Here is a 24,972-nt window from a genome sequence, read left to right on the forward strand (position 1 = left end):
AACATTGTCCACAAAGTGTTTAATCCTTCTCTGTATTTTTTTATTTACGCACCAAGTCTCATTTTCTCAAGGTAAAATAGAAGGCCGAAATGGAATAAAACACTAGTTTTTATAGTTAGATTTTCCCTTTTTCTACGATTATTACAAAGCAGTCCCTTCTTTAAACCACATTAGTTATTAGTTTGTTTTAACTTAAAAACTTGCAAAAATGCAAAGGGCGAAATATTGGCTGCAATAAATTGCGCAACTATTTCGCAATAACCAGCTTGCGCAACTACCCAGCATATAGCCAGGCGGCTCTGGCACAACAGGAAAACGGGTACATGAACTAGTGTGGGACTAGCGACACTGAACATAAAATTCCAACCATTACTCAATCACAAGAAGACACGAGCAAGTAAATAACACTCGATATCCAATGTCGTCGTGGATTTCACAGTTCTGCAAAGTTGACAATTTCATTGCAGACGAACACATTACAATAGTGAGAAACATGTTTGCAAGAATTGCAGCATTTGCAGCGTTTGCCACGCTATCCAAAGTTAAAATTTTCCATCGCTTAATGCTTAGCCAAACCAAAGTGTTAAAACGATGGTTTAAAAACACGTGACCGCTACAAACTAAACTTCCAGCTTGTGCTCATCACCATGACAACCGAATTGCACAAGAAAAAACTTTTATTCAAACTCTTATATAAAATACAAATTAATAATCTGACATATCTACAGTATGCATATCCAAACAAAATTTTAAAAAAATAATGTGCAAAGTTTTTACCGTTTTCGTTTTATCTTATATGTACATGAAGTGATGTGTTTCCTATTCATTCATTTCTTGAAATATTTTTATAATTTGAAATGCTTGGTTGGGGGTATAAATGTCTTGAAAATAAACTATGTATAATAATGTGAAAGTGAGACTCTCTAAAGCTTTATAAAAAACAGCCCAGCAATCAAAACCAACATCATTGTCAGAATGTTGATCTGCACACTGGTTGATCCGTTGCCAGATGAGCCATTGCCAGATGAGCCGTTTCCGTTGTTGCAGTTATCTGTGAAAACATGATAACAAATCAAACAAAATACTCAAGAAGAGAGGCAGACGATCAGCGTTAGTGTATTTTTTTTTATTTACGAATTATAAACATTATTTTCCCTTATTTAGAAGACATTTTCAGTTTCCGTCTAAAACAAAATAAAATAAAAAGAAACATAACACTACATAATGAGACTACAAATCGTTGTCATTTGGAAAAAGAGTTTGTTTATGTGCACAAGGTCTAAAAATGTGTGTTGATAGTATGTGTTGACGACATACTACACTTTCAGTCTCATTTTGCCAAGAAAGTGACATTTTCACGCGCTTTGAAAGATCACGACCCCGCGTAAGAGTATTTTTTTAGGGACAGGTGACTCTTGATCGATATTACTCACCTCCTGAACAAGTTGTTGTACAAACACTGCCTGCTAGGGTGTTCACACATCCACCAGTTGCTGAAGAACTCCCACAAGAGCGTGTGATTGTGGTTGAGCTGACAACTGCAAGAAGAAAAAAATAAAACTTTTAATACAACGAAGAATTAGAACTTTATGAAACAAAACTCAATTATAACTATATAAATTTAGAAGGACTGAATTCCAACTTAAAGAAGTAAAAAAACGGGAAGAAACAAAACTAAATGAGAACTTTATCAATTAGACAACCATTAGAATTTAATTAGGAAAAGAAGTATTCGAATTTTATGAAACAAAAAATAATTATAACTTAAAACAAGCACGAATTGACGAAAGTGCGAATTTTTATACGTACGAGTGGATTTGGTGATAACTGTTTGACACGTTGTCATTCCGCTCCCACACGAACTCGACAATGAAGAACCCGAAGAAGGACTTAGGCAGTTTTGACCAGATACGAATCCACCCGTATTCGCATAAGTGCACTTGAAGCAATTAATGGCGGATGCTGTGGAAAAAATGTTTTTTTAATGAGGTCAAAATTGTATTAAAACGTATTGATCTATTATCTATTATTATTCTGTGATTCTATAAGTGCTAAAATGGCTTTTAGGTGGAATATATGTTTTAAATATTTTCAAAGATTGATTCTGTTTCTTTAAAACGATTTTCCCTTCTCAGTTAAGTAAACTTGAAAGCAATTTAAAATTTAATGATATTTTTTTGTAACGGCAATTTTCATTAAAATCACTGCGCTTTAGTGTTTTGCGTCGGTAGACTATAGCTGAGTCAGCTTGAGGCCATTTTCTATTGACAAAGACGACTGCTTCAGACTTGGACAACTAGATAATTCTAGTTGTCTAGTTGGGCAAATTAGAGCAAAATGGCGGTAATTCTAGTTCTAATCTAATTTAGAATTATCGATAAGCTCTAATTCTAATTTTAATCTAATTCACAGTTTTCCCAAAATCGCTAGTTTGTCCAACGGCACTTTTAGGCATGTGATCTGAGCATGCATTTTGTAACCAAAGCGCACAAAACCATGCAATTAACAAGACCAAACTACATCACTGAAACACGTTATTCAGTGAAATTTGACACTCAGCTTCGTTTAAACACGTTTTAGATGCACCGAATCGTATTGTTATAAATGTGCAAATCTACAAGTTCAAATTTGAAACAAACTAATGTTGGTTGGCTTAAATCTAATTCTAGTTTGAATTCTAGTTTAATTTCTAGATTTTGAGAAAATTCTAATTCTAATTCTAATCTAATTTGCAAAAAAGGAGATGCTCTAATTTTAATTCTAATCTAATTTGAAAAACCGAAAAAAAATCTAGTTGTCCAAGTCTGGACTGCTTGCAACTAATGGTGCAAAAATGGTTGTTTACCAGTCAGTCAATATATACGCGTTTTTAACAGATAGATATGTTATTAGGTATAAAGTATTATAGGATATAGCAGACTTACCAGTTGATACAAGAGCAATCAGAACAGCTGCTGTCAAAAGGATGCGTTGCATGATAATGTTGGATTAGATAAGTCAAACTTAAGTCAGATGTACATGGAACGTCTGGAACGTTATTTGTTTCTCTGTTCAAAGAATAAAAAGAAAGTTGTTGTTGGTACACTGGAGTGCCGTTGGATGGCTACACTAGACAATACGACCTATCTTGCGTAACCAACTGCAATGATGAGACCTTGTAAAACGAAAAGTGTGTACTGTCTCCAGCTTGTTTGGGCTTATTGCTTTCAATTTTTTTTAACTACTTCGCAAACATTAACACTCTAGTTTATGACAGGCCGGTGCAACTAACTCCCAAGCAAACACATTTATCTGATACTCAGTCACTACAAACTCTTACCCCATGAACAATTATCTGTTATGAGAAAGCAACAATATGTGTGAGTCATATCTAGCAGACAACACATCATGCAGACAATTTCTTAAGTTGGTGATATAGTTTTGTCATCGTGTCATCAGGGTGACTTTATTGTTGTTATTGATCAACCTTATATTTACCTTAGTCCTTAGCTTGCCGACGTGCATCAACCCAGACAGGCCAAGAATCAAATGACTCACTACATTAAATCATCTACTGAATGCAGCTTGATCATTTAATCAGTACAAAAGTTTGTTTGTTATGACAAATCGATTCAGAACGTTGTGTAAGGTATGCGCTTTTCATGTATGACGTCATCTGCAAACGGCGATAACAACAACAACATATAAATTTGTCCTGCAAGTTATGTCATTATCCTGATGAAGGCGTCTTGTATAGGACGTCGAAACGTCGATTGTTTACAATAAAACTGCTGGATGAGCAATACTTGGTCAAACAACAACATATCTTTATTATGAATGTGATTGGAATGAAATGATAAAAGGAAGGGTCAAAGTAGACAATGCAACTGCTAAACTACTGCTATAGCCAGTGACCAATTAGAACTAGCAATTTTTTTCTAATACTTAATTTTAATGATACAACACATGTATGTTTTATAAAAATGTTTGATATCCTAAAACACAGATATTAAACCTACTGGCAACATTGATCAAACTGATTGTGCTCTAAACTGTTAAACTGCAAACGTATAAAGCAAGTGACGATCATATGATAATTTGAGTATCAATGCGTTTCTCAGTTTGCCCGATTTGCCAAGTAATCTACCTTGATGTATATGATCTCAGACAAAATACATCGGTTCCGTTGAAACCAGCTAACCGCATCGCTTATCACTTTTGACCAGTGGTGGGATTCAATTTTTTTGTCAGCCGGGTCTATCACAAAAGTCATATTTTTCAGCCGGTTCTGTTACAAAAAGTTTTTGGCAGTAAATCCGATAGGTGACGCTACGGGGCAGAGGCTTTTTTGGGGATAATTGTTTTTGCAGGAAATTAGCTGAATTAGCAAATTATTGTCCATTAACGCGTTCACAAATTCCACGCTATGCTACCTGTTGTTTCAACTTTCTGGTCACTATATTTAATCATTTTTAATAAATGTTTGGGGCTCCCAACTAATAGGTTAGAAAAAAAGATTGTAAAAAACAATAAACTGGTATCCTAGTCAAAAAGGTACGACTTTTTTAAATGCGAACTTCTGGTTTTGTACGGACTAACGTGCAGTTGTTTTTAGCACTAGCGTGTCGTATATACTGTCGTCGGTCTATAATTTCTCGATGTGCTTTCATAGTTTGTGAAACAGCGGTTGATTGCCTTTTGCAGTAACATCTATGGAGCTTTTGCATGAATTTGTGACAAAATTAACTGCTCAACTAATTCTCATCTTTTGTGACAAAGTAATCACACGGGTAAAAACCTTTTATTCAAACTTATAAGTCACAAATAAATCAAATCTTGTAAATCTAGTTTTATAATTTCCACAGCTTTGCTTGGTAGAAAAAAATAGAATTTGGAAAAAAAATCTATGTACAGTGACGAAATTTTGTCTGTTTAAAGCTTCATGAAAAGAAGGCCGGCAATCAAAGCCATCATCATTGCCAACAAGTTGATCTTCACATTGGTTGATCCATTGGTGGTGTTGCAGTTTGCTGCAAAAAACATCAGTCAACGTGAACTGAACGAACAGAGCTTGACATAAACTGGCAACTATATGGTGAAACTGGTAACTGGTATATCTTGTTTAGTGTTTGTTGTTTTAATTTTAACCAACTAACAATTACTTTTGCTTGGAAACAGAATTATGCCTTAAGGTGTTTTTTACTTACAACCATGTTTTTAAAACACATCGTTATGCGAAAGTTCCCAAAGGTTTAAGATTTGTTTGCGGGCTTTTAACTCCTATTTTCCCGCAAAAATTACCAGGATCGTTCAGGCTAGATTTACCTGTTGTACAGGTTGTGGTACAGGATTGTCCCCCACTCACATTTGTACACCCGTCAGTTGTTCCCGTAACACCACAAGTACGGGTAATGCTTGAGGTAGTTATACCGAGAACTGAAAAAAACATACAAAAAGCAAATATTATAACTAAAATTGCAAAGTAAAATTATTTTGCCAAGTACACAAATTGTTTTTCTCTTAGTTTAAAATTAAGTAGTATCTCTAAGACAATGCACACCAACTGCTAGGTGATATAGGTTAAATGAGGCTACACTGTCTGCAGATTACTAAATAATAATGACTCTATGTTAGAAAATATAAATAGAATAGTATTTGACTTGGGAATAACGTTTTATTTGTGAGCAAAACAACAAACAAACAAACCAGGCAGACATAAATTAAATTATAACGTACGAGTTGCAGATGAGCAGACTGTTGTGCATGAATCGACAGAACTGCCGCAATCGAACTGATGCGATGCATCGGGAGTCGGGCCTCGGCAGTTGGTACCGGTTTCAACCCCGGCAATGCTCCCATAGGCGCAGACGTAGCAACTGATGGCCGAGGCTGCGAAAAAAAGTAATTGTCAACCTTATAAAACCTTCAAAATAATTTTAGTTTCAAGATGCATTTAATGATGGAACTACAAACTCCTACCTCACAATTTTCGACAGGTGGCGCAATGGAGTACTTTTTTAAATTTATAACGCTATATCCCAAAAAATGATTACGATTAGGGCTATTAGGGTCGTGATAAGGTATTAGTATTTATTATTCAATAAAACTAGCAAAAAAAACTTAGTTACTAGTTTAAAAAAATTAGACAGTTATTTTCCAACCCAAACACCCCTTTAACCGCTAAAAAACAGCTCTTTACGCCCCCTTGTGAATGTGAATCTCCGGTGGGGTATGCTGTTGATAGCTCTACCGCATTGAATGGGTTGGTAAACTTTTGATAAATTTACCTGACAAAACCGAACGGTTTAAACCAGTTGAGTTGGAGGTTTATAAAAGAAAACAACAACACTATTTTTGCTTCATAACAATGTTAGATATAACTTTACTTAATTATTTAAAAAACTATAATTTATAAAATAATTACTTTACCAATACAAACTCACTGGCCGATACGAAAGAAATTAGGACAACTGCAATCATAGCAATGCGTTGCATGATGTTGGATTTGATGAGTCAAAACTTAAACTAAAACTTTAAGGATGTCTGTAATGTAAAATCAACCTACGTTACATTTTTAAAATCAATTCTCTTTCCATTAAATAACACTTCACTGCAGTTTGTCTGATCAGTTTGTCAACAGTTACTAAAATTCAATGGCATTTATCGATGCATTAAAAGTTGTTTTCAACAACTTTTCCTTGATAAAATTTAGCAGCGCTCAGCTTGTTTGACTTTCACGAATGGCATCAGCAGCGTTTGCAGCTTTACGGAACGGTAGCTGGTGGATACTGGTACACAACAGCGGAAGAACACTGTCACATATCCTGTTGCCGTTGCCATGGGAATAACAGACGCACCCCAGCTGTTGCCAACAAAAACATAGCAACCGTTCGTTCCCGTTGGAACTGTATCATTGTTCGATGCTTGTCGTGTTTTGATTGATTCACCAATCACAACCAGTCGGTGGGAGCTCCTACTTGTCTCCTTTGTTGGGACGGGCGATCTTTAGAAAGAAACGTTCGCGTTTTGTTGTCAATAGGCGTGTGAAGTTACAGCTCGCACAATCCGCTCACCCTGTTCTCGTATGAGACCTAAGACCTGTCTTGATAACCGCGTCCAGTATTGATTTTGTCACAGGGGCTACTCTTAAAAACGAAATCTTCCAAAAAAAAGCGAGTGAAAATGATAACGCCTGGGCTATTGGGGTTGGGGCGAATGTTTGTAATTGCAATAAGGTTATAATTTAAATTAAAAAACCTCTTTGAGGTTAATTGTAAAAGCTTTAAAAACGGGCACCATACGACGTTAAGTACCAGCCCCAAGATATGTAGCAATATAACCCCAAAGAAGGTATCTGTGCTGTCTTGAAATATAATCTTATTGGCATTACAAACCCTCATCTCAAACCTGTAAGCCTTCAAAACTATATCACCAAACTTGTGTTTAAAAACGAAAGCTGTTATTAGGAGCAGCAAAACGTACAAAAGCTCTCTAGCATTTGTTTTTGCGTGCTTTATATTGGACGCAACGAAGTTTTTCTCTTAACACAAAGCAAAACGGAAAACGAAATTACCAAGTATAGTCATTATGTTTGAAACCACATATGGTACGGTTTACAGTGTTGGTAACAGAGTTTGGCCAACGTTTTTAGAATGGTTTGAAACTGCAATCTCCCAAACTGGATTTAAGTAAAATTAATTTCCTTACGCACACGAAAATTTAATATTTGGTCACTTTATTATTAGAGGGTGGAACTGTAATGTAATGTAACAAAACGAAAAATCAATGTTTGGGGGCGTTACTATTTGTTCTATCTTTTGTACCGTGTCCCGGTATTGGAAAATAAATATTATTTTTCCATTGACTGGGTCTGCAGCATCACAATCGTTGATTGTCACGCGCAAAGTGTTATGACTACGCGCATGTGACAGTAGCGGACGCTTCAACGTGTTTCAAACTCTAAACAAACATTGTGTGAAAGCGAGTTCTGATTAACAACGTCTTTCTGTTAAATACAAAAGAGGGGAGAAATTGATACCTAAGTTTTGCTGCGCTACGGGTGTTTCAATTGTCCTGATCACTGTTCAATCTAAACAACAAAACTTAGGCGCTAGGTACGCCGTTTAATCAGAGAGCGATAAAATGACTGTCGGAATGCGAGAAATAGGTTTCCAAACCAGAGTTTCCCAACCTGTTATTCTGCATATTAGGTATACCTGGGCCGTTATTTTCACCATTAAACTTACGAACAGATCCGTATATAGTGTTCCAAGGTATAACTATAGGTATACAATTTTAGTGCGACACAGTTTATAAGCTGCCCTTTTCGATGTACTCTTTTCGATTTTTTCTTCTTAATATTTTTCCTTTCGATATTATGTTGTTTAACTCCGAAATTCCACATGGCACACGAGAGCACCGCTGGGCAGTCAATAACCCCGTTTTCACATGTGCTTAACGCAGTGGTTATAAAACTTATTAAGCAAGTCGGGCATAAACGTACTAAAAACTTATCGCACGGCAGACTGTGCAGACCCAAATAATCCAAAAGTTTTTGAATAAAGGTTTGTGGCAACTTTGTGTGTTACATTGAAATTGCTCAATATGACTCCTAAGAAATACAATGTTGTTATGCAAGTTTGCATTTCGTCATTAAGTTCAAAACACTAGAGAATATTTGCACTTTAAAACAGCGAAACTTTCGCGGCACACTTAAAAATCGCTTGTGGTGTACTGCTAGTGTGCCGCGGAACACAGTTTGAGAACACAATGTGTTTGTGTCGCATATATGTAAAGCAGGGGTGCCCAACCTTTTTTGACTCAAGATCGACTTTTGGGGTAGTCTCTCGAGATCAACCATTCCAATACAAATTAGCAAAGACGCAGCAAGTACCCGAATAAACCTAAAATTACTACTGCAACTATAACTATTGTAACGTAACAAAGCGCCTACTTATGAACTGATTAACATATCCTTATGAATAATTCACACAATAAAGGCATCTATGTATAGCAACCCGTTACAAAGCAACTATTTTAAATAATTTCTGCAACCCTCGCAAACGACTTAAAATCAGTCCGAGATCGACCAGTCGGGTTGGGCACCCCTGATGTAAAGGTATTTGCGAGAGGTGTGGCAATCTCTGCTTTAATTTGAGGAGTAAAAATAGCGCTCCGTTGTGTAACTAAACCCTAGGTTGGAAGTCACCTTCCTATGATTTTATAAATGAAGGTTCTTAGAAACTGCGAAAAGAACGTAAAACGAAACCCTCAGCACATTTTGAGATCAGAGTTCACAAACGTTCATGTTACAAGGGGAAAGTGCACAACCAAACAACAACTATCAAACTCCCCTACTCCTTCTCTCGAGGTCAGTTTTCCTGTTATAGCTTTACATCAACATATTAAGACAGCACATAAAGTAACCGATACTGCAAAGGTCAACTGCCTAGCGAAGCCAAATCGGGCTTGTACATCTTTTCTCGACCTGTATGTTCGATACTGTTCCACCCACAGAGATAATTTGTAACACCATCTTTATTTTTTTTACGTTAATGTATTTAAAAAAACAAACGTTTGCTTTTGAAGGACTTTCACACCGAAATAGATGGTAGGTTATCTTTCATAATGTAAAGTATTAACGTCAAAACAAACATTCAAATAGATTGTTTTGATTAATAATCAAATAACTTCTCCTCTTCGTGTCGTTTGTTTGTTTACCTTTATATCAATATACCTCATCATCGCTCTAAAATACCTAAAACCAAAACGCTTCAAATGCAACAGTTATACTAGTTCTATGTTTTACAGTTTCCCGCCAAATGCACAAAAACAACATTTAGCATTTTAGCTGTATGTTGTGCGGTGCCTAGGTTCGTTATTGAAAGTCACTTATGTTTTTTTTTTCATGAGATTAAATCTAAATCATGTACCCCTTTCTTGAATTGATAGAAAATCCCTAGTAAGACAGATGTTCATGTAAGACCTAATGTGTTTATCTTTCTTGGTATACTTCTACTATGAAGCCATACATGAGTTGAAAAAAAAACAAAACTTGAAACAAACCAGATCCAGCAATTGGAAAATAAAAACCAATAATAAAAGGTACATACTCCATTTTGTTTACATCCTTTTTTAAAATCTCCATGATGAATTTGCTCATTGTTTATTGAACGCACTTTTATTTGAGTACATGTAAATGCATATGTAAACCATATGTTAAAATTAACCTACATGCTTATCTCTCTTCAGAATGTTTTTAAGTATAACCTATTGGAACTTGATAAGCCTAATAATTCAACACACTTAACAGCCTTAGGTGAAAATGGTACTATTTCAATAACAGCTATTTGTAACTAAGTAGCAATATGCAATTTTCTGCTGTTGTTGTCAGTTGGGCATCATGAAACCATAGGCTATTACTAGTTAAGAAAATCTTTGTCGAATTGCATAATCTGATTTATCAGACATATAACTTGTCAAGTTGGCAATGCCATTAGTAACAATACATAACTGCGATTAACAAAACACAACTGTCATTAGTAACAATACATAGTATATATTACATGTTATTTAACTGCGAAACAGATTTAATAGCATTTTTATGTTTTAAATTTTGGTATGATTTGTTTTCTTTGGTACAGCACATTTGAAATACAGTAGAAACGGGCCTTCTAAATATTTTTGTTCTATTGTGTTGCATTTCATTAAACCAAAACAATAGACACTTAATGAGAATGAAAATATGACAAAAATGTAACAGCACCGATTAAACAGTTTTCTTGCTATTTGCTTATTCCTGCATTTCTTTATTTTGCCCTAATTGTTTGACTAAGTATACATATGAACAATTTGTACTGTATATACCATCACTGGCAGATTTGATGTGACTTACACTTCACGTTTCTGTTGCATTCAAATATTTCAACACTAATGCAGAATTTGAATCTTGTAAATAGATATTGTTGGTGTTTACTTTAAATTCCACAGTCATAATAAGACATATTTGTCTAGATTGGCTTTGATTTTCTCCTGAAAAGCAATGAATGTGGCAATAAAAGACAAGAAAAAGACTGCTGCAATTTGCATTAAGGGATAATGTTCTGTTGATTAATTGATAAATTCTTAAAAAATAACTTAACTTAACAAAAGACTCAAAAAATGACTCTAGTTTGAGGTTTACAATTCCTCATTAAAATAATGGAACATGTAATTAACTAAAACTATGAGATTAACTGAAACTATTTGCACTAACTTTGGTATTGCTAGGTTTCATCTGGGCATGCATATGTTTGTCTGTAAAACTGTTGTGTATTGTACTTGTGCTGCATATCTACAACTTTTTTACTCATCGCATGTAAAACAGTTTTAAAACTTACATATTAGTCCAGTTATTTATTCATTCATTTATTTGTTTCAAGGAACTTACCATTCTGATTGCGGCAATCCAAAAACCATAGATTTCATCACACATAGCAGCAAAAATAAACTAATATGCAACATTACTAGGTAAGCACATTATTGTTTTATTATATGTTTAAATAGCATCAAAATAGCATGAATTACCATACAACTTAACACAGAATAATTTACAAAGGACTTCAGTAAAGTAAACACTGCATATAACATGTTTAATTTTTAGAAATACCTAATCAATGAAAATTTAGAATGACTGATTGTTTTTTTGTACCAAACTCATATGATTTAGAATATTGAGTTTCAAACAAGCGTGAATAAATATTGCCGCTGTTTTTATAGACCATTTATATGAAAGGATTTGCTTCATGATGATTAGAGTAATCCCGGGATATAATATAAAAACAGCAGTTCACAGTGCTATAAATACTGTAACAAATACAACAATAACATACAAAATTGTAAAACACAATAAAAAAGTTCCAAGTAAAGGAACAAAAATACACAAATTCTGTTTTAACCCAAGATTCTAGCATTGATTATACTGTTTGGTTCAATAAATGTAAACAATGATCGTCAGTTTGAGCCATGCTGTTGATGGTTTTGATTCATTACTGAAACTTTGTTTTGTGTCAAAACGTTGTGATGTTTTATACACAAATTGGCTTTAATTTTTTTTGATAAACATTTAGTGCAGGTGCATTGTCTACCCATGTCTCAAAAAAATAGGTCCCATTTTGTTGAAAATTGCAAGCACAGTTGCTTGTGCTTTTTATCTTACTATTGTAAGCAAAAAGATTACATCTTCGTTCGCAGTATGTGAAACTGCGATTACATCTCCTTACAACTAACAACTCTGCAATAGCGCTTTTGATCATTTTTTTCAGAATAATGTGTTTTTTCGCTTTTTAACTCGTTTGACAAGGCGCCTTAGTCCCTCTCCGGCAGTTGTTTTTGACCTTCGAACTTTGCTCCGATTGGTCGATTTGTCGGCGTGCTCGTCTTTAGAGGTGACTTCCCTCTCCAGCAACGAACACGTTTCGTCACAATCGTCAGAGTCTGTCATCCACACATCACCGTCTATTATGACGTCACTGTTCTTGGTGATGTAGTAACGCGCGTAGTCGAGTTCACCGTTCACTCGGAAGGTCACAGTCTTCAAGGTCAAACTAGGCCAGACGTCACCGCACGATATTTCTTGTAGGTTTGGATTAAATTTGTTTTCAGTTGAACCGTCGCTCAATCGGATTGTTAAGCTGTCGGTTTGTCTGGAAAATGAAATAACGTTTGATACCACCTAATGTTGGCTTGTTGTTTTATACGATTTGCTTTCAGTTATATGTTTGTTTTGTTTGTTACGGTCGAAGGATGTAGTAACTCGCAACCGCATGAGGAGCCCGTCTTCACAGTGATGTTTGCGTTGTATCATTTTTTGCTTAATTGTTTCTAGAGAGTTTATGACTTAAATGTTTTATAATTCAAGTTGATTTAAGGGAAAAGCAAGAGGTACGTTTGGAAACCACAACCTTGTGACGTATCTTTTACTCGACCAACACCAGTTTTATTTTAAACTTGGCGTAACTCCTGTTCTCATTATAACTTTGGAACCGTTGATAAGCTATATTTGCCATAGAAAATGTATTTACCCGAAGAATTATCATAAACATATTTATGCTACGCAGCAGAAACTTATACCAGTGGTTCCCAACTGAAAGTACATATACCCTCAATAGGTAACTTTGACGAGTTGCACATTTAGTTATTTGGTTATGATTTATTTAATTTGTTAGCGCGTTAAAGAAGCTTGAGGTCTGCAATCAGAGAAAAAAAGTTGCGAAAAAGGTGTTTGTTTATACAATTCTCACCTTATTGCAAACGTCCTTGCTTCCACCACTCGCTCGTGGACACCACGTGGCGCCATTTGCAGCCAAACACGCGCCTCGGAGAAAGAATTTGCGTCACACAGGAACCACGTGATCGCAGTTGAAGCGGAAGTTGCGTGAGTTCTCTTCGCAAACGCAACGGAAGTGACGAGTTTTTGAACCGAAAGTTGTTCGTCTCGAGGAATCGTTGCTCTCAATCTAGAAAAAATGTAAAAATGATTTTAAATGTTTTTGTTGGAATGGTTGAAGTGACTGGCTTGTGCTTGCAAAAATTGTTGGGTAAAATTATGTTCAATTTCTCGCTTTGTTTCGCATTAAATTTTACATCCACATCTGGCAGATACCGTATCAATCGTGGTAAAAATTTGATTCGCTGCACCACAATTATTTATCAAGCCTACCAAGTTTTAATTTTAGTGAGTTTTGAATGGTATTTATGACAACCTGCAGTTCATGACAGTTTTAAATTCCACGAATCTTGAATTGGTGTTTGACACTTCCGTAAGGTGGCACCATTTCCTTCCATGTGAACTCCACTCAATCTTAAAAATAATAGTTTTGAGTTACGAAAACATCCTTCAAAGACAGCTTTTATCGTGGGTCTAAGAAGCTGAAATCCGTGCCTGTTCGGGCTTACACCGCAGAAGAACTGGTCTACAAACCATGGAAACCGAACTGATATATGGACAGTGTCAGGATATCAATGGATATAAAGGCGATGAATGATAAGTAAGCTGCATACAATGCATACATATTTGACCTGTAAGGTCATGACTTTTCAGCCTGTTTTTCCCAACAAATTGTGGTTTTAATGTGGCAACACTAGCCAATATGTTCAATATGCCATTTCATTTAGCAAATTTGTCGTTCAACTGGTGTAATGCTAAACAAAATACTAGCTGTTGTTTCAAGAAACTGTAGTATCTTGTTTAGCATTGCACCAGTTGAACGACAAATTTGTTAAATATGCAACCTGGTGGAAGAAACGCCTGTTCAGTATTCTCTCATTTCATTGTTGTTGTTATGAAAAAAGCATTTTACTTACTGCTATCTTCGCTTCACTGCCAATGGTAGAATAACACGTAGGCAAAAATATACGTGCCGGTTTGTCGCTGACGTCACTATCACGTTCGATAAGCAATGTTGGTGAAATGACCATATCCCGTCCCTGGTTGGCCTGCGGAAAAACATCGTAAAACTGTAAACCGACAATAAAACATATAATTCTTGTAGATGATATAACAGGGGTAATATTTTTAGTTTCATATTTACATAGACTATTTATTTATTAACTACTTGTGTTCTTTTCTTTTAGTACTCTGCGAAATAAAACGGTCCGATAACGAACGCACAAATCTCCACGAAGGCACTACGCCGAACGTTATAATTGTTGAATGAAATTCCGAATTCATGCTTTTGTATACGATAGCCTCTTATGCATTGGTCAGTAGCTAGTTTACATCCCTTGAAGTTCTGTTGTTCGAAACATTTCGGCCGAAATGCTCCTTACAGACAGCGTTTCGCATTTTTCAAAAGTTTTCGGTTGGCCAAAGACTTCGCTAACCTCGTTCGTAAACCAGCAGGTCAATTTCACTTCTTCCTCTTTGCTGCCGCCGTGCGGAACTCGTAAAATGCACCCGCCGACACTCGCAACTCCACCAAGCGGACCGATGCGCTCAGTCGATACCAGAGCGTCTGCGGGCGGCTTGTCTGCTTCGAGACTATGTCTACGGACGAATTCTGACAACTTCGTCGGCGTATTACGATAAGATAACAACGAAGACCGGCTGATTATACTTTCCGGGCGAAAAGGCAAAGTTTTCACAGAAAACTCGCTTGCGCGCCGGGAAAGATACGTTCCTGGATTCGATACGGTGTATAAAGGAACCGGATCGTCTGATTCGAATCTCCATTGCTCGAAGTTGTCGTTCGTGCACAACGTGTCAATGCTGTACATGGATTTTGTTGTAGGTAGGTAAGATGGAATGCTTAGTGGACGGTCGACTTGGTTTATCAAGTATCTTTCAGTTAATCGGAATAACTCTACATCTGTAGCGTCACGCACAGGAGTCACATCCCCACTGTGCATCGGTGTGTTGGGCAGAGTTAATTCAATGACATCTGTTGTAGTTTGGTCAGTTTTGGCTGTGGTTTCAATTTGAGCGTCATCAGAAAGTTGCTTGTCCGTAATTGGATGTAAATTTTGTGGGCGTTCAATCCTTCGTACATTCTCTTCATAGTTGAATTGTTTCCTTTTACTTTTCTTATTTTTTCTTCGATTTAACGCAGTTTGTCCGGCATTGAGCACCATGTTAAAATTACCATCATTGGGAAACCTCTCATTCACACTTATCCAATCCTTATTTGTATTTGTTGCCTCATGTGTAGCGCTTGAACCAGTGTGAGTGCGGCGTTGGCGGGCAGCTTCCCCGGCATTTACAGCCATTTCCAAATCCCAGCTCTCGTCTTTTTGGTCCTCAAATGCTGTGTTGTCGAGCTGTATATCAGGATGAGCTTCGTTGACATTGTTAAATTCTTAATGTGGATTTTGGGATCGTGTTTAAACCAGTTAGATCGGGCATTTTAAACGTGTTACGTTCTCTCTTTGTCCACTTTTTTACAAAAACAAATTCACATTTACATCATTGTTTTGTCATAATGACGCGCACTTTGTTGTTTTCCAGCCCGTACTGGTTACCATGCATACCACTTACGCCAACCAACTCACCGTGGGTCTCACAGCTGTGACGTCATCTGAAAAAAAGAGTGAGTAACTTTTTTGTCAAAACAATAATTTAAGATCATAAACATAAGAGATTTCCGAAGTTATATCTCTCGTTTTTTTTTGACGAATTAATTCCGCTAACCAACTTTTTACTATTTGCCTCCCCTAAAAACCCTCGGTTAGAAATCCGTTTTAACGCTATAAAAGTTTACATACAATAAAACTGCTTCTTGTGTTCAAGTTTCTTACCCTTATTTTTATTTTTGCATTTCACTACGTTTCCTTCCCAAACCTATAAAAAAAGAACAAACCGTTTAGATTTTGTTTCTTAATTATGTCTTTGTTGTTACGTTTAGTTCATCAAACACGTCAGTTTCTTTTTTCAAAGTTGCCATGCACATTAAACACTTACCTTTCTGAAGAGATGATTTACCCTGTAAAACACAGTAAGTTTAAATTTGATTTGGGTTGCATGTTTTGGGTAGCTCTTCTTCTATTTAATACGTTTGAGAAGCGAATTTATTGACGCATTAGTAAAATAAACCAATGTACCTTTTCTGGCAAATGCACTTATGTTACTGCTATATCCCAGAAAAGGACTTTGCAACGGTACGCAAAAGCGACAGTCAAAAAGCAACATAAGGTTCGTGTTTTCTCCGTACGAGCCGAAGTTCACATACTACAAACATGTGACAGAGGCACAGAAATTGCCCATCAGTTTGCTGCTAGTTAATGGCTATTCATTGAATTCAAATGTGTATGGAACTAATGACTAATTGCGGGTTTCAATTCACTGAGGTATAGCGAAACCGTGTTTAAGTTTCGTGTTGAGTTACCCAATGCTTTATTGAAACTGCTACAAGTGTCACAATGTGCTTTACACATTGAACTTAAAATAATTTATTGTAGTTAATTTTTTGTGCACAAATTAGGCATTGAACTTTTTGCACCTGCGCCAAATACAGTTTAATGTGCGATAGATTTGTTTAAGTCGATACATTTATGTTTGTACAGTTTGTTCTTGCAGATTTTCGGTTTGATGTGTCAAATGTGATGAAACAGTACGTCACTTGTGACGCAACAAACCCTTCCACAACAACAAACAATTCAATTTTTGTGGCAGTCAGCTACACCAATGGTATGTTTTTGTATGTTTTATAGTTTAACAAAGCCAAAATCACAATAGAGAAGAATCTATCCTATTTTCAGTCACTTTGACCAGTGGCAGCATGTATACAATGCATGATTTGACCAACGGTTTGTTTGTGATTTTAAAAAAGCATGTAAATAGCGTCAGCAAACATAACAAAAAACAACAACATTTGGGGTTAAAAACTGAACTGGCTCACAATCAGTATTATACAAGCTAGAAACAGAAAAACATATAACTACCCAATACCGTGCACCAATGTGTATTCCACAAAAAAACTTTTTTTGCAACATCTGTAGTTGTTGCATATGTTAATCAAAAACGTACAAAACACGGACAACTTACAGTATTGCGATGACCAGGGTCACTGCCCCTCTCAGAAGCACCGCAAATGCTTCGTAGTCATCCATACTTCAGCTTTTCATGTCGCTATATTGTCTATCTCTAACACCTCACTTACTAACAGTCACAACCAACAGCTATCTTCCTTCCAAACTTATCCAGAGGCAGCTGGCTGGGTTGTTGTTTACAAAATAGTTAGTGGTGCGCTATAATGGTGCAACCTACGCCATACCTGTATCACGTGTGTTGTGATGTCACAATGGGCCTAAACGCGATGTGAATCATCCTCGCGCGTCAAGCCACTCGCACCAAACGCTCCAAGACAAGTAGGAGATACGGAAATTGCAATGCATGGATGGGTTACAACTGTGTTGCATGCCATGATGACGACATTCTTTACAAAAAGCTTTTAAGATTTTCTGTTACAACTGAACTAATTTAAATTGCTGTTTTTGGTTGTTTGTCTGCCGCTAATTACAAATCCAATTTACTGCATTTCGGGCTAAACAGCAAACAGCGAATGTTTTACTTAAAGATGGATATTTCACATTTCAGTTTTTCCTCAACTGACGTCAAAACCATGATGCGATTATTATGACGTAGAAATGTAGCGGCGTTGTGACCTCACAATAACTCTTGTATGAGTGATTGTCACACGCTGTCACAAACTTATTGATCAAACGCCCACGTTAATGCCAAATTACGTCGCCTTTGCATGACTCCAAAACCTTGTGACGTCACACCCATCGTTTGTGACGTCACAGTAAAACCTTTGATTGGATGACGTCGATCACCTAAAATCATCGTGAAATTTAATGTTTGGAACTTAAGAGCAAATTTAATGTGGAAAGGCACCATTGCCAGGCGAAAAATTCAATCCAAATCTATAATTAAGTTATACAATGTTTCGGGTGTATCCAAGCAATCCTGTAACCTCTAGCCAAGGACAGTGACACGGCATTGTTTCGTCATAATCGCACAGGCATGTTCATCATAACAGCATCAATATTTATGATTCGCCGCCAAACGCTTCGGCATCTGCTTTATATAAAACCGCCGCCTCGAATTTCGTGTAATGGTGTCGAATTTCTCATATTACATCAATTGGCCCCGCGACCCAGACGTATTAAAAGCGGGCTGACTTTAAAGGTAGACTGCTCTGATTTTTCACAGACTTCTAGGTTTTTGTGAATAAATGCCCCGCCCCTGTCACGCCTTTAAATGCGTCGGTGCTTATTTCTTTGCTGCAAGGTTATTTGTGCAATGAAAAAGTGTAAACCAACATCAAAAAGGATAATGTTTGAAGATGGTTGATTTAAACACATTCGATTACTGCAATAGCAGTTATCAATGTCATTGGAATCAATGTGAACAGCAAATCCTGTAACAGTTTCATCATAATGAAGTATTTGTGGCTTAGCTTTTTAGCTGTCGTTTAATAAAAATATAAAGTGAACGATGAATTTGTTAGATACAAAAATTTTGAGGGTGAACGCAAAAAACGGTTCGATAAACGACTGAACAAGTACAATTTAGCTTAGACTATGGGTACAGAACCATTTTACTATTGTCGGTCACATAGCATATTCTTGTTTAAAGCTAAGTATAATTAAAGGCACGACCACAAGTTGTTTAAACCTTGATTTAGTTCATTTTAATGGGTAAGTCATCCGGTGGTTCCTATCAGTTTTACGCTGGTTCCTGTTCACAATGCCCTATAGTGTTCAGTTTCTGGTGCCTTATTTGTTGCGCAAGAAATTTTAGTCTTTAATTTATTAAAAATTCTTCTGGAGTCTTTGGGTTCGTATTGTTGTCTTTTTACTCAACGTTGATACTTTTCAGTTGTACATACCTCAGCCGTAATTTTCAAAACTGATATGTCAATACGTTTACCGATTGCACAACGAAAGACCGTGCTGCATTTTTGGGCGATACATTTTAGAACACATACCCTGAAAAATGATCCATGTATTGTATTGGATCATCCAATATACCCAACGCCGGAAATATTTTTGTCGGTTCCCCTTTAAACGGGCTATAGGTGGCAATCACTGGTACTCAAGTGACAATTTATTACATCCCGCTAAAACAACATACCTCAATGATTTGCACGTGTCAGACTGCCGATGTATTTAAGGTTCTACATACAACAGATTAAAGCGGGCGAAAGTCAGATGCGACGAGAAGTTGAAACTTTGTGCAGAGTATTAGATGAGTGATCGGTCGTAACGTTAAGACCAGTGGTTCTCAGTTTGTGGGGCGTCGAAGCTTGTTAGGTGGTACGCGAGTAGCTTTCTGTCATACTTATTTAAAGCCAACTAAGATCTGCGACTAAACTGTGGCACAATCCATGGTTTTTGACGAAACTCCTGTGTTGGACATTCATTTTGAATTGCTAGCATTTCTGTTTGTTTTTGTATTGGTGTGTAGTGGGTCTTATGTTATAGCGTCTGGTTTGCCCTTACTCGTGTAATTCCGTTAAGCCGAAGCGAAATAGTTTGTTTAAGTGGTGCAGTATTTTGCAAGATGCCAAACCGACAAGGGGTGTTATATAATCAAGTTAGTTTCCCAAACAAAATTTTCCAAATGTACAAGCGTGTAAAGCTTAAAGAGGCTTTTTTCTTCCTATATACAGTTGTTGATAAAACACACTCCCAACCAGCAGAAGACGTGCTGATTTAGCAAGCGCGTATTTCTAACCCTATCGCTTGAAAAAAATCCTGATGGCGTTGATACTGGTGCTGACACAAACAAATGTTTTTTATGGTTTAAAGCCAACTATGGTAAATCGCAGAATATGTTGTTTCCCGTCATTGTAGTCCGCCACGTGCAAGGCTTGTGATTTCCGACTGGTTAATCTGTTATAGTGTTGGTAAATATAACCTTAAGATCAGATTTTAACATAAACATCATGCTTGTTAAATTACAGAAGGTTTGTGTGATAAAAAAACTAAGTAGTTTCTTGCATTTACCATTTCTAGTGTTTGGTAGCGAGAGCTAAATTATTCCGCGGCGGGGCGCCAGAGGGTTTAACGGCCAACTCGAGTTTTCTGTAATGCAAATCGCATCTGTACAAGTTTCGTCTACTAGAGCCACACAGAAACGCTAGTGGCGTCTGAAACTGTAGATTTTTGTCTTCAACTGAACAGATATCGCGATATTCCTATACTATCAAATTGATCTTCTCTTCTTTTGTGACGTCACAAGCCGTTAAAGCCCTATTCTGACTGATCAAAGTACCTGTGTTTATTTTTGCTGTAACTGAGTTCATTCTGGGTTTTCTGAGACGCAGTACATTGTTATAAACACAATGATAATAATCATTAACAAACATTATACCTCTAAGTTGAAACAATTGCCACTGAGACATTACCTAATACTTGCAGTTTGCACCTAATACTTGTACTTTAAACTACTATCTCCTAGCTCGTTGCTTGGTGGATGAAAACTATAATGAATCTAAAATATGTTTATTGATTAAAGATCATGCAAAACATAAGTATATTTAAAAATAGATATGTTCTATTTCAATAAAAAAAACTGATAATGCAGTAAAGGCGACATGTATATATCGTAAAGTCTTAAGATTTTCTTAAATTAGATATTACTTTGTGATTATCTTAAATTTGTTTTTGTGTGAATTTTTCTTTGTTTTTTTGTCACTTTGCTGTCAAGAGAATCGAGCGATGTATAAAAAATCAATGAGATGAATCTAATTACCGACAAACATAATTGTATTGAACGATCATCGATTTGATTCCGTAAATATCCGTCGATTACGACACCAAAGTTAATTATATATGACGATATAATGCTTGAAGTTTTTTCCGGCTTTAAATACCTCCCAGAAAAAGTTTTTTTGATGCTAATAACTGCCGCTTTCCTTTCGTCACAGAAGTAAAAAAGTTACACTTGTGTAAAATCTGCAAAGTTGACGTTTTTGTAAATATGTGACAAGCCTGAGGTGACAGTATGCTGAGGTCAGTGGTTCGATTCTAGGCACAAGCTTCTTGTGATCATTTCGGTCGGTTCCGATCCGTCAAAAATGACATTTTGTGGATAAAAAAATGGATATTTTTCTGTTTATTTTTTGATATGCTTTGAAGCTTATTTTTTTGTGTCAGCAATTGGAATATGCCATTGGGACCGAATATTAGAAACCTGCGTTTTATGGACCAACTAGTTTCACCTTCGGCGGCGTTAATACATATGGCTAAATGTTTCAATCTTTTTACCACCTATAGATCAAAATATAAGAATAACAATGACAAAAAATAATATTGAATGCGGTCTTCACGGACAAAGGTTCCCTTACCCTGGTTTAGATAAAAAACAAAATACTTGTGAACACCTCGCTTTAAACGTTTATTTTTATGATTTTAAACCACGATTTGTGGCCGATTTGCGAAGAAATGTCACTTACTTAAATTATCTGAACTCAGTTGTTGAACAGCTAAGGTATTTTGGTGTCCGTCTATATATGTGTATCAATGTTGATGATAGATCACAATGTTGTATCGATTCTTTTGAAGAGCGGACCTTAAGTAAACAATGTGAGTAGTTAGATCTAGTTTCAAGTGCGCAAAACTCATTGTGGTACTGAGATAAACCGGACATTGGGATGTGTTTTATGCTTGACATGTTGCATATCAGAAACTGAAACTGTGTCGTTTTGTGACAGGAGAACAGTTAAACTGATTATATTGACCGATCACACAAGAAGTAGATAAGTTTGTGTGGTTTTTGTTATTTTGCCAGAGGTGGAACAATGTTTCATAAAAAAATCTTAATATTGTCTTGTGTGCTGAATAGAACATGTGCTGGTGAAAAAAAAACTTGTTAGCCACAGTTTCTAATTGCGAATAAAAATGGGAATGAAGCTTGTCTGTGACTTTCTAATATATAACGGTTAATGATAGCATTTCCACGAGTTATTTAGTTTGTTTCAACGCTTGTTTCGATGATTTTTGATTTTACATATGTGAACATTTCATTGCATTTAATTTGATTTGATAGAAATAGTATTTAAACAAACGAAACACATCTGTTTTATTTTCATTTAGTCGTATTTATTTGTTCTATTTGTTTCGTAGAAGGCCATATTTAAGTTAGTTGACTGTAAGCTCCAGGCTTGGTTTTCTAACAAAAACTTTCTAAAAAGTATAAAATTTGTTAAATATATTTAAAAATCAAAAAATGGTATATATATAATATTTCTAATAGGTTGATTGCATTTATATTATATTTCCTTTTAAAATTGTTTTATTTTCATATTGGCCTGCACAATAACGACAGAGCTCGAAATCAAAACAAAGTTAATAATTCGAACAACGTCTTTATTACATCACAAACCGCTGCGCTAATCAGCTGGCACAATAGAGCAACGTCACGGCGAATTTTCCCAAGCCCTCCCCCCAGTTCGAGATCACATAAATCGCGTTTTACAAGCGCTTTACACGTCTCGCGCATTTATTGCCGATTGTCGCGTATTCGCTAATAACGGAATCTCTACGCCCTCTCGGTCCATGCAATAAGCATCGCGACGCAGAAACGATTCCTTTACAACCCGCGCACTGTCTGTGGGCTATAATTAAACACCAGGGCGTCGACAACAATCCGGTATCAATGACGTAACAATACGATCGCGATTTATACGCCGTAGGGCCGATCGCGGTGTCATTTGCAACTTGGAGGGCCCGGATTTCATCCAGAGGCGCACAATTGTGATGGACGACCCTTAACCCCTCCCCTGAACTCTATTATTCATACACCGCGCGGTTTTATTGCGATTACGGAAATCGCGGAATGGTGACGTCACAGTCGACGTGTGTGTTACGCAACAGGTACGAAGCGTTGATTGATTATTGTGAGATAATAATAAAAATGCAATGTTTTAATTGCGAAAAAGCCGCTCACCCGTAACTTGACAAAATTTACAAAATATGCTTCTTACATTATTTACTTACTATTGTCTGCTATTCCTATGTTGAAATCAGCTGTCCATTTTTTTTCAACAACTTATCAATTCATTATTCAACAGTAACACGCTTTAACCGCATTTCTGCTATTACACAAATCTCTCCCATAAAACCCAGCATTGTTTACCCATTTTTTCGCGATTATCGCCAGTGTTTACTTTAAACATTTCCTCCGGTACCATAAGTCCTATGTGTTGTCCGAAAGTTGTTTACTTTCGAATAACGGCGGTCCCGTATGAATTATGAAGACTTCTGTAAGTCAATAAGTTAAATTATTCAAGAACTAAACAGCAAATTGTCGTGGAACTCTGCTGTCAAAACGTTACTCACAATTTGCAACTGTTTACACGATTTCGATTCGCCACCCCCCCGCAATTTGGTTAATGCCTTTTAAAAGCCAGATGTTTTCTGTAACATTTGTTTGAAACGCAGCAGTCTTGCCAATGGCAGTGACGCTTCATAGGATTAGAATCACGATTCACTTTAAATCTTTCTGAACTAATCAACATGAAAGATGAAACAGTGATAGTTAGTAGTAAGTTATGAATGTTGTATTTATTCGCACTGAAAATTCAATGTTTAAAAAACTGTTTTTGTTCGTCAGACATAAATCCATGAAAAAAAAAAACCTACACAATACTACAAAACGAAATAAAACAATGAAATTTATCATCAAATTTTGTTTTAAGTTTATGAGATGTAATATTTCTGTGCACATTAACATAAAACCGCTAAAATCAATTCACAATTAACTGGAAAAAACATCCCTTAACTTTTTAAATAGCATCGAATTGACTCCAAGCACTAATAAACGTGGGAATTGATGTTTCCTGTGAAATAAACATTAGCTCGATACGAAACATTGCTTAATTTGTCGTCGCAGGACCGAGTGATAACATACAACATACGGCGACTGACCAGGCGACGAAAAATTCGATTTTTTTATTTTCTCGGCAATAGGATTCGAATATTATTATGAAGTCGGTGAGATATTGTTCATTATTTCCTGCGGGTCCTTGTTGTTATTTCCTTTGGGGCGCGATTGGCCGGTCTCATCGCCGAACAAGCGCTCTGCTCTCAATTTAATTGCCATGATTAAGTCGAGCGCTCATTGATCGCCACGCCCGACCGTCTGTGACGTCAAACGCGATACGTGTTTGTGACGTAATACACCTCGACGTATGTTGTAAACTATGAACGTCAGACGTCCGTTTTAGTGGAATTTAATAACGGGGAAAAATAAGTATATTATAGTAAATAAGGTAAAGAATAATTTATATTTTTAGTCAAATTTAAGCTCTGGCTTTCTAAGGCGTCACAATTTAAAACAACATTTTGTAAGTTGGGTTAAGTACAAGTGTAACTTCTGGAATATTTAACGAACATTTTTTTGACAACAACGATAATTAAACGTTTGAAAGGAAAAGTATCTTACAAACACAGGTTCACTAGTCTGTAGAAAACGTTCCTAGTTTTCTTCAAAACTGTTCTAATTAAAAA

The 24,972-nt window shown here is 36.3% G+C and overlaps 2 protein-coding genes and 1 long non-coding RNA gene across 3 annotated transcripts; 1 reads left to right on the forward strand and 2 right to left on the reverse strand.

Annotated features, from left to right (window-relative positions):
* Positions 1–4,829: 4,829 nt before the first annotated feature.
* Positions 4,830–7,090, reverse strand: LOC145209557 (uncharacterized). The gene is made up of 4 exons (XM_080079870.1): positions 6,423–7,090; positions 5,716–5,868; positions 5,305–5,415; positions 4,830–5,009 (listed from the first exon to the last, which is right to left on the reverse strand). The coding sequence occupies exons 1-4, from the start codon at positions 6,472–6,474 to the stop codon at positions 4,912–4,914; spliced, it is 414 nt and encodes a 137-aa protein (XP_079935996.1). The 5' UTR covers positions 6,475–7,090; the 3' UTR covers positions 4,830–4,911.
* A 3,037-nt stretch (positions 7,091–10,127) lies between these two features.
* LOC145209556 (uncharacterized) lies at positions 10,128–13,471 on the reverse strand. Its single transcript, XM_080079868.1, has 3 exons — positions 13,260–13,471; positions 11,408–12,662; positions 10,128–11,010 (listed from the first exon to the last, which is right to left on the reverse strand). Exons 1-2 carry the CDS (start codon positions 13,313–13,315, stop codon positions 12,278–12,280), a joined length of 441 nt encoding a protein of 146 aa, XP_079935994.1. The 5' UTR covers positions 13,316–13,471; the 3' UTR covers positions 10,128–11,010; positions 11,408–12,277.
* LOC145209558 (uncharacterized) lies at positions 11,421–17,168 on the forward strand. The gene is made up of 4 exons (XR_013855119.1): positions 11,421–11,487; positions 15,962–16,043; positions 16,359–16,448; positions 17,030–17,168. It is a non-coding gene; the product is annotated as an uncharacterized LOC145209558 (long non-coding RNA).
* The last annotated feature ends 7,804 nt before the right edge of the window (positions 17,169–24,972 follow it).

Source organism: Phallusia mammillata, chromosome 1 (assembly GCF_965637545.1).
Source record: "Phallusia mammillata chromosome 1, kaPhaMamm4.hap1.1, whole genome shotgun sequence".
In the NCBI taxonomy this organism is placed as follows: domain Eukaryota; kingdom Metazoa; phylum Chordata; class Ascidiacea; order Phlebobranchia; family Ascidiidae; genus Phallusia; species Phallusia mammillata.

What these genes read in the sequence shown, in the direction of transcription:
- LOC145209557 (XM_080079870.1), bottom strand. Translation starts at nt 6,474, where the DNA reads ATGCAACGCATTGCTATGATTGCAGTTGTCCTAATTTCTTTCGTATCG. An exon ending in AGTCTGCTCATCTGCAACTC is followed by an intron (nt 5,416 to 5,715) that starts GTACGTTATAAT and finishes TGTTTTTTTCAG; the next exon opens with TTCTCGGTATAACTACCTCA. An exon ending in TACCACAACCTGTACAACAG is followed by an intron (nt 5,010 to 5,304) that starts GTAAATCTAGCC and finishes TGTTTTTTGCAG; the next exon opens with CAAACTGCAACACCACCAAT.
- LOC145209556 (XM_080079868.1), bottom strand. Translation starts at nt 13,315, where the DNA reads ATGGCGCCACGTGGTGTCCACGAGCGAGTGGTGGAAGCAAGGACGTTT. An exon ending in GCAAGGACGTTTGCAATAAG is followed by an intron (nt 12,663 to 13,259) that starts GTGAGAATTGTA and finishes TTCATTTTCCAG; the next exon opens with ACAAACCGACAGCTTAACAA.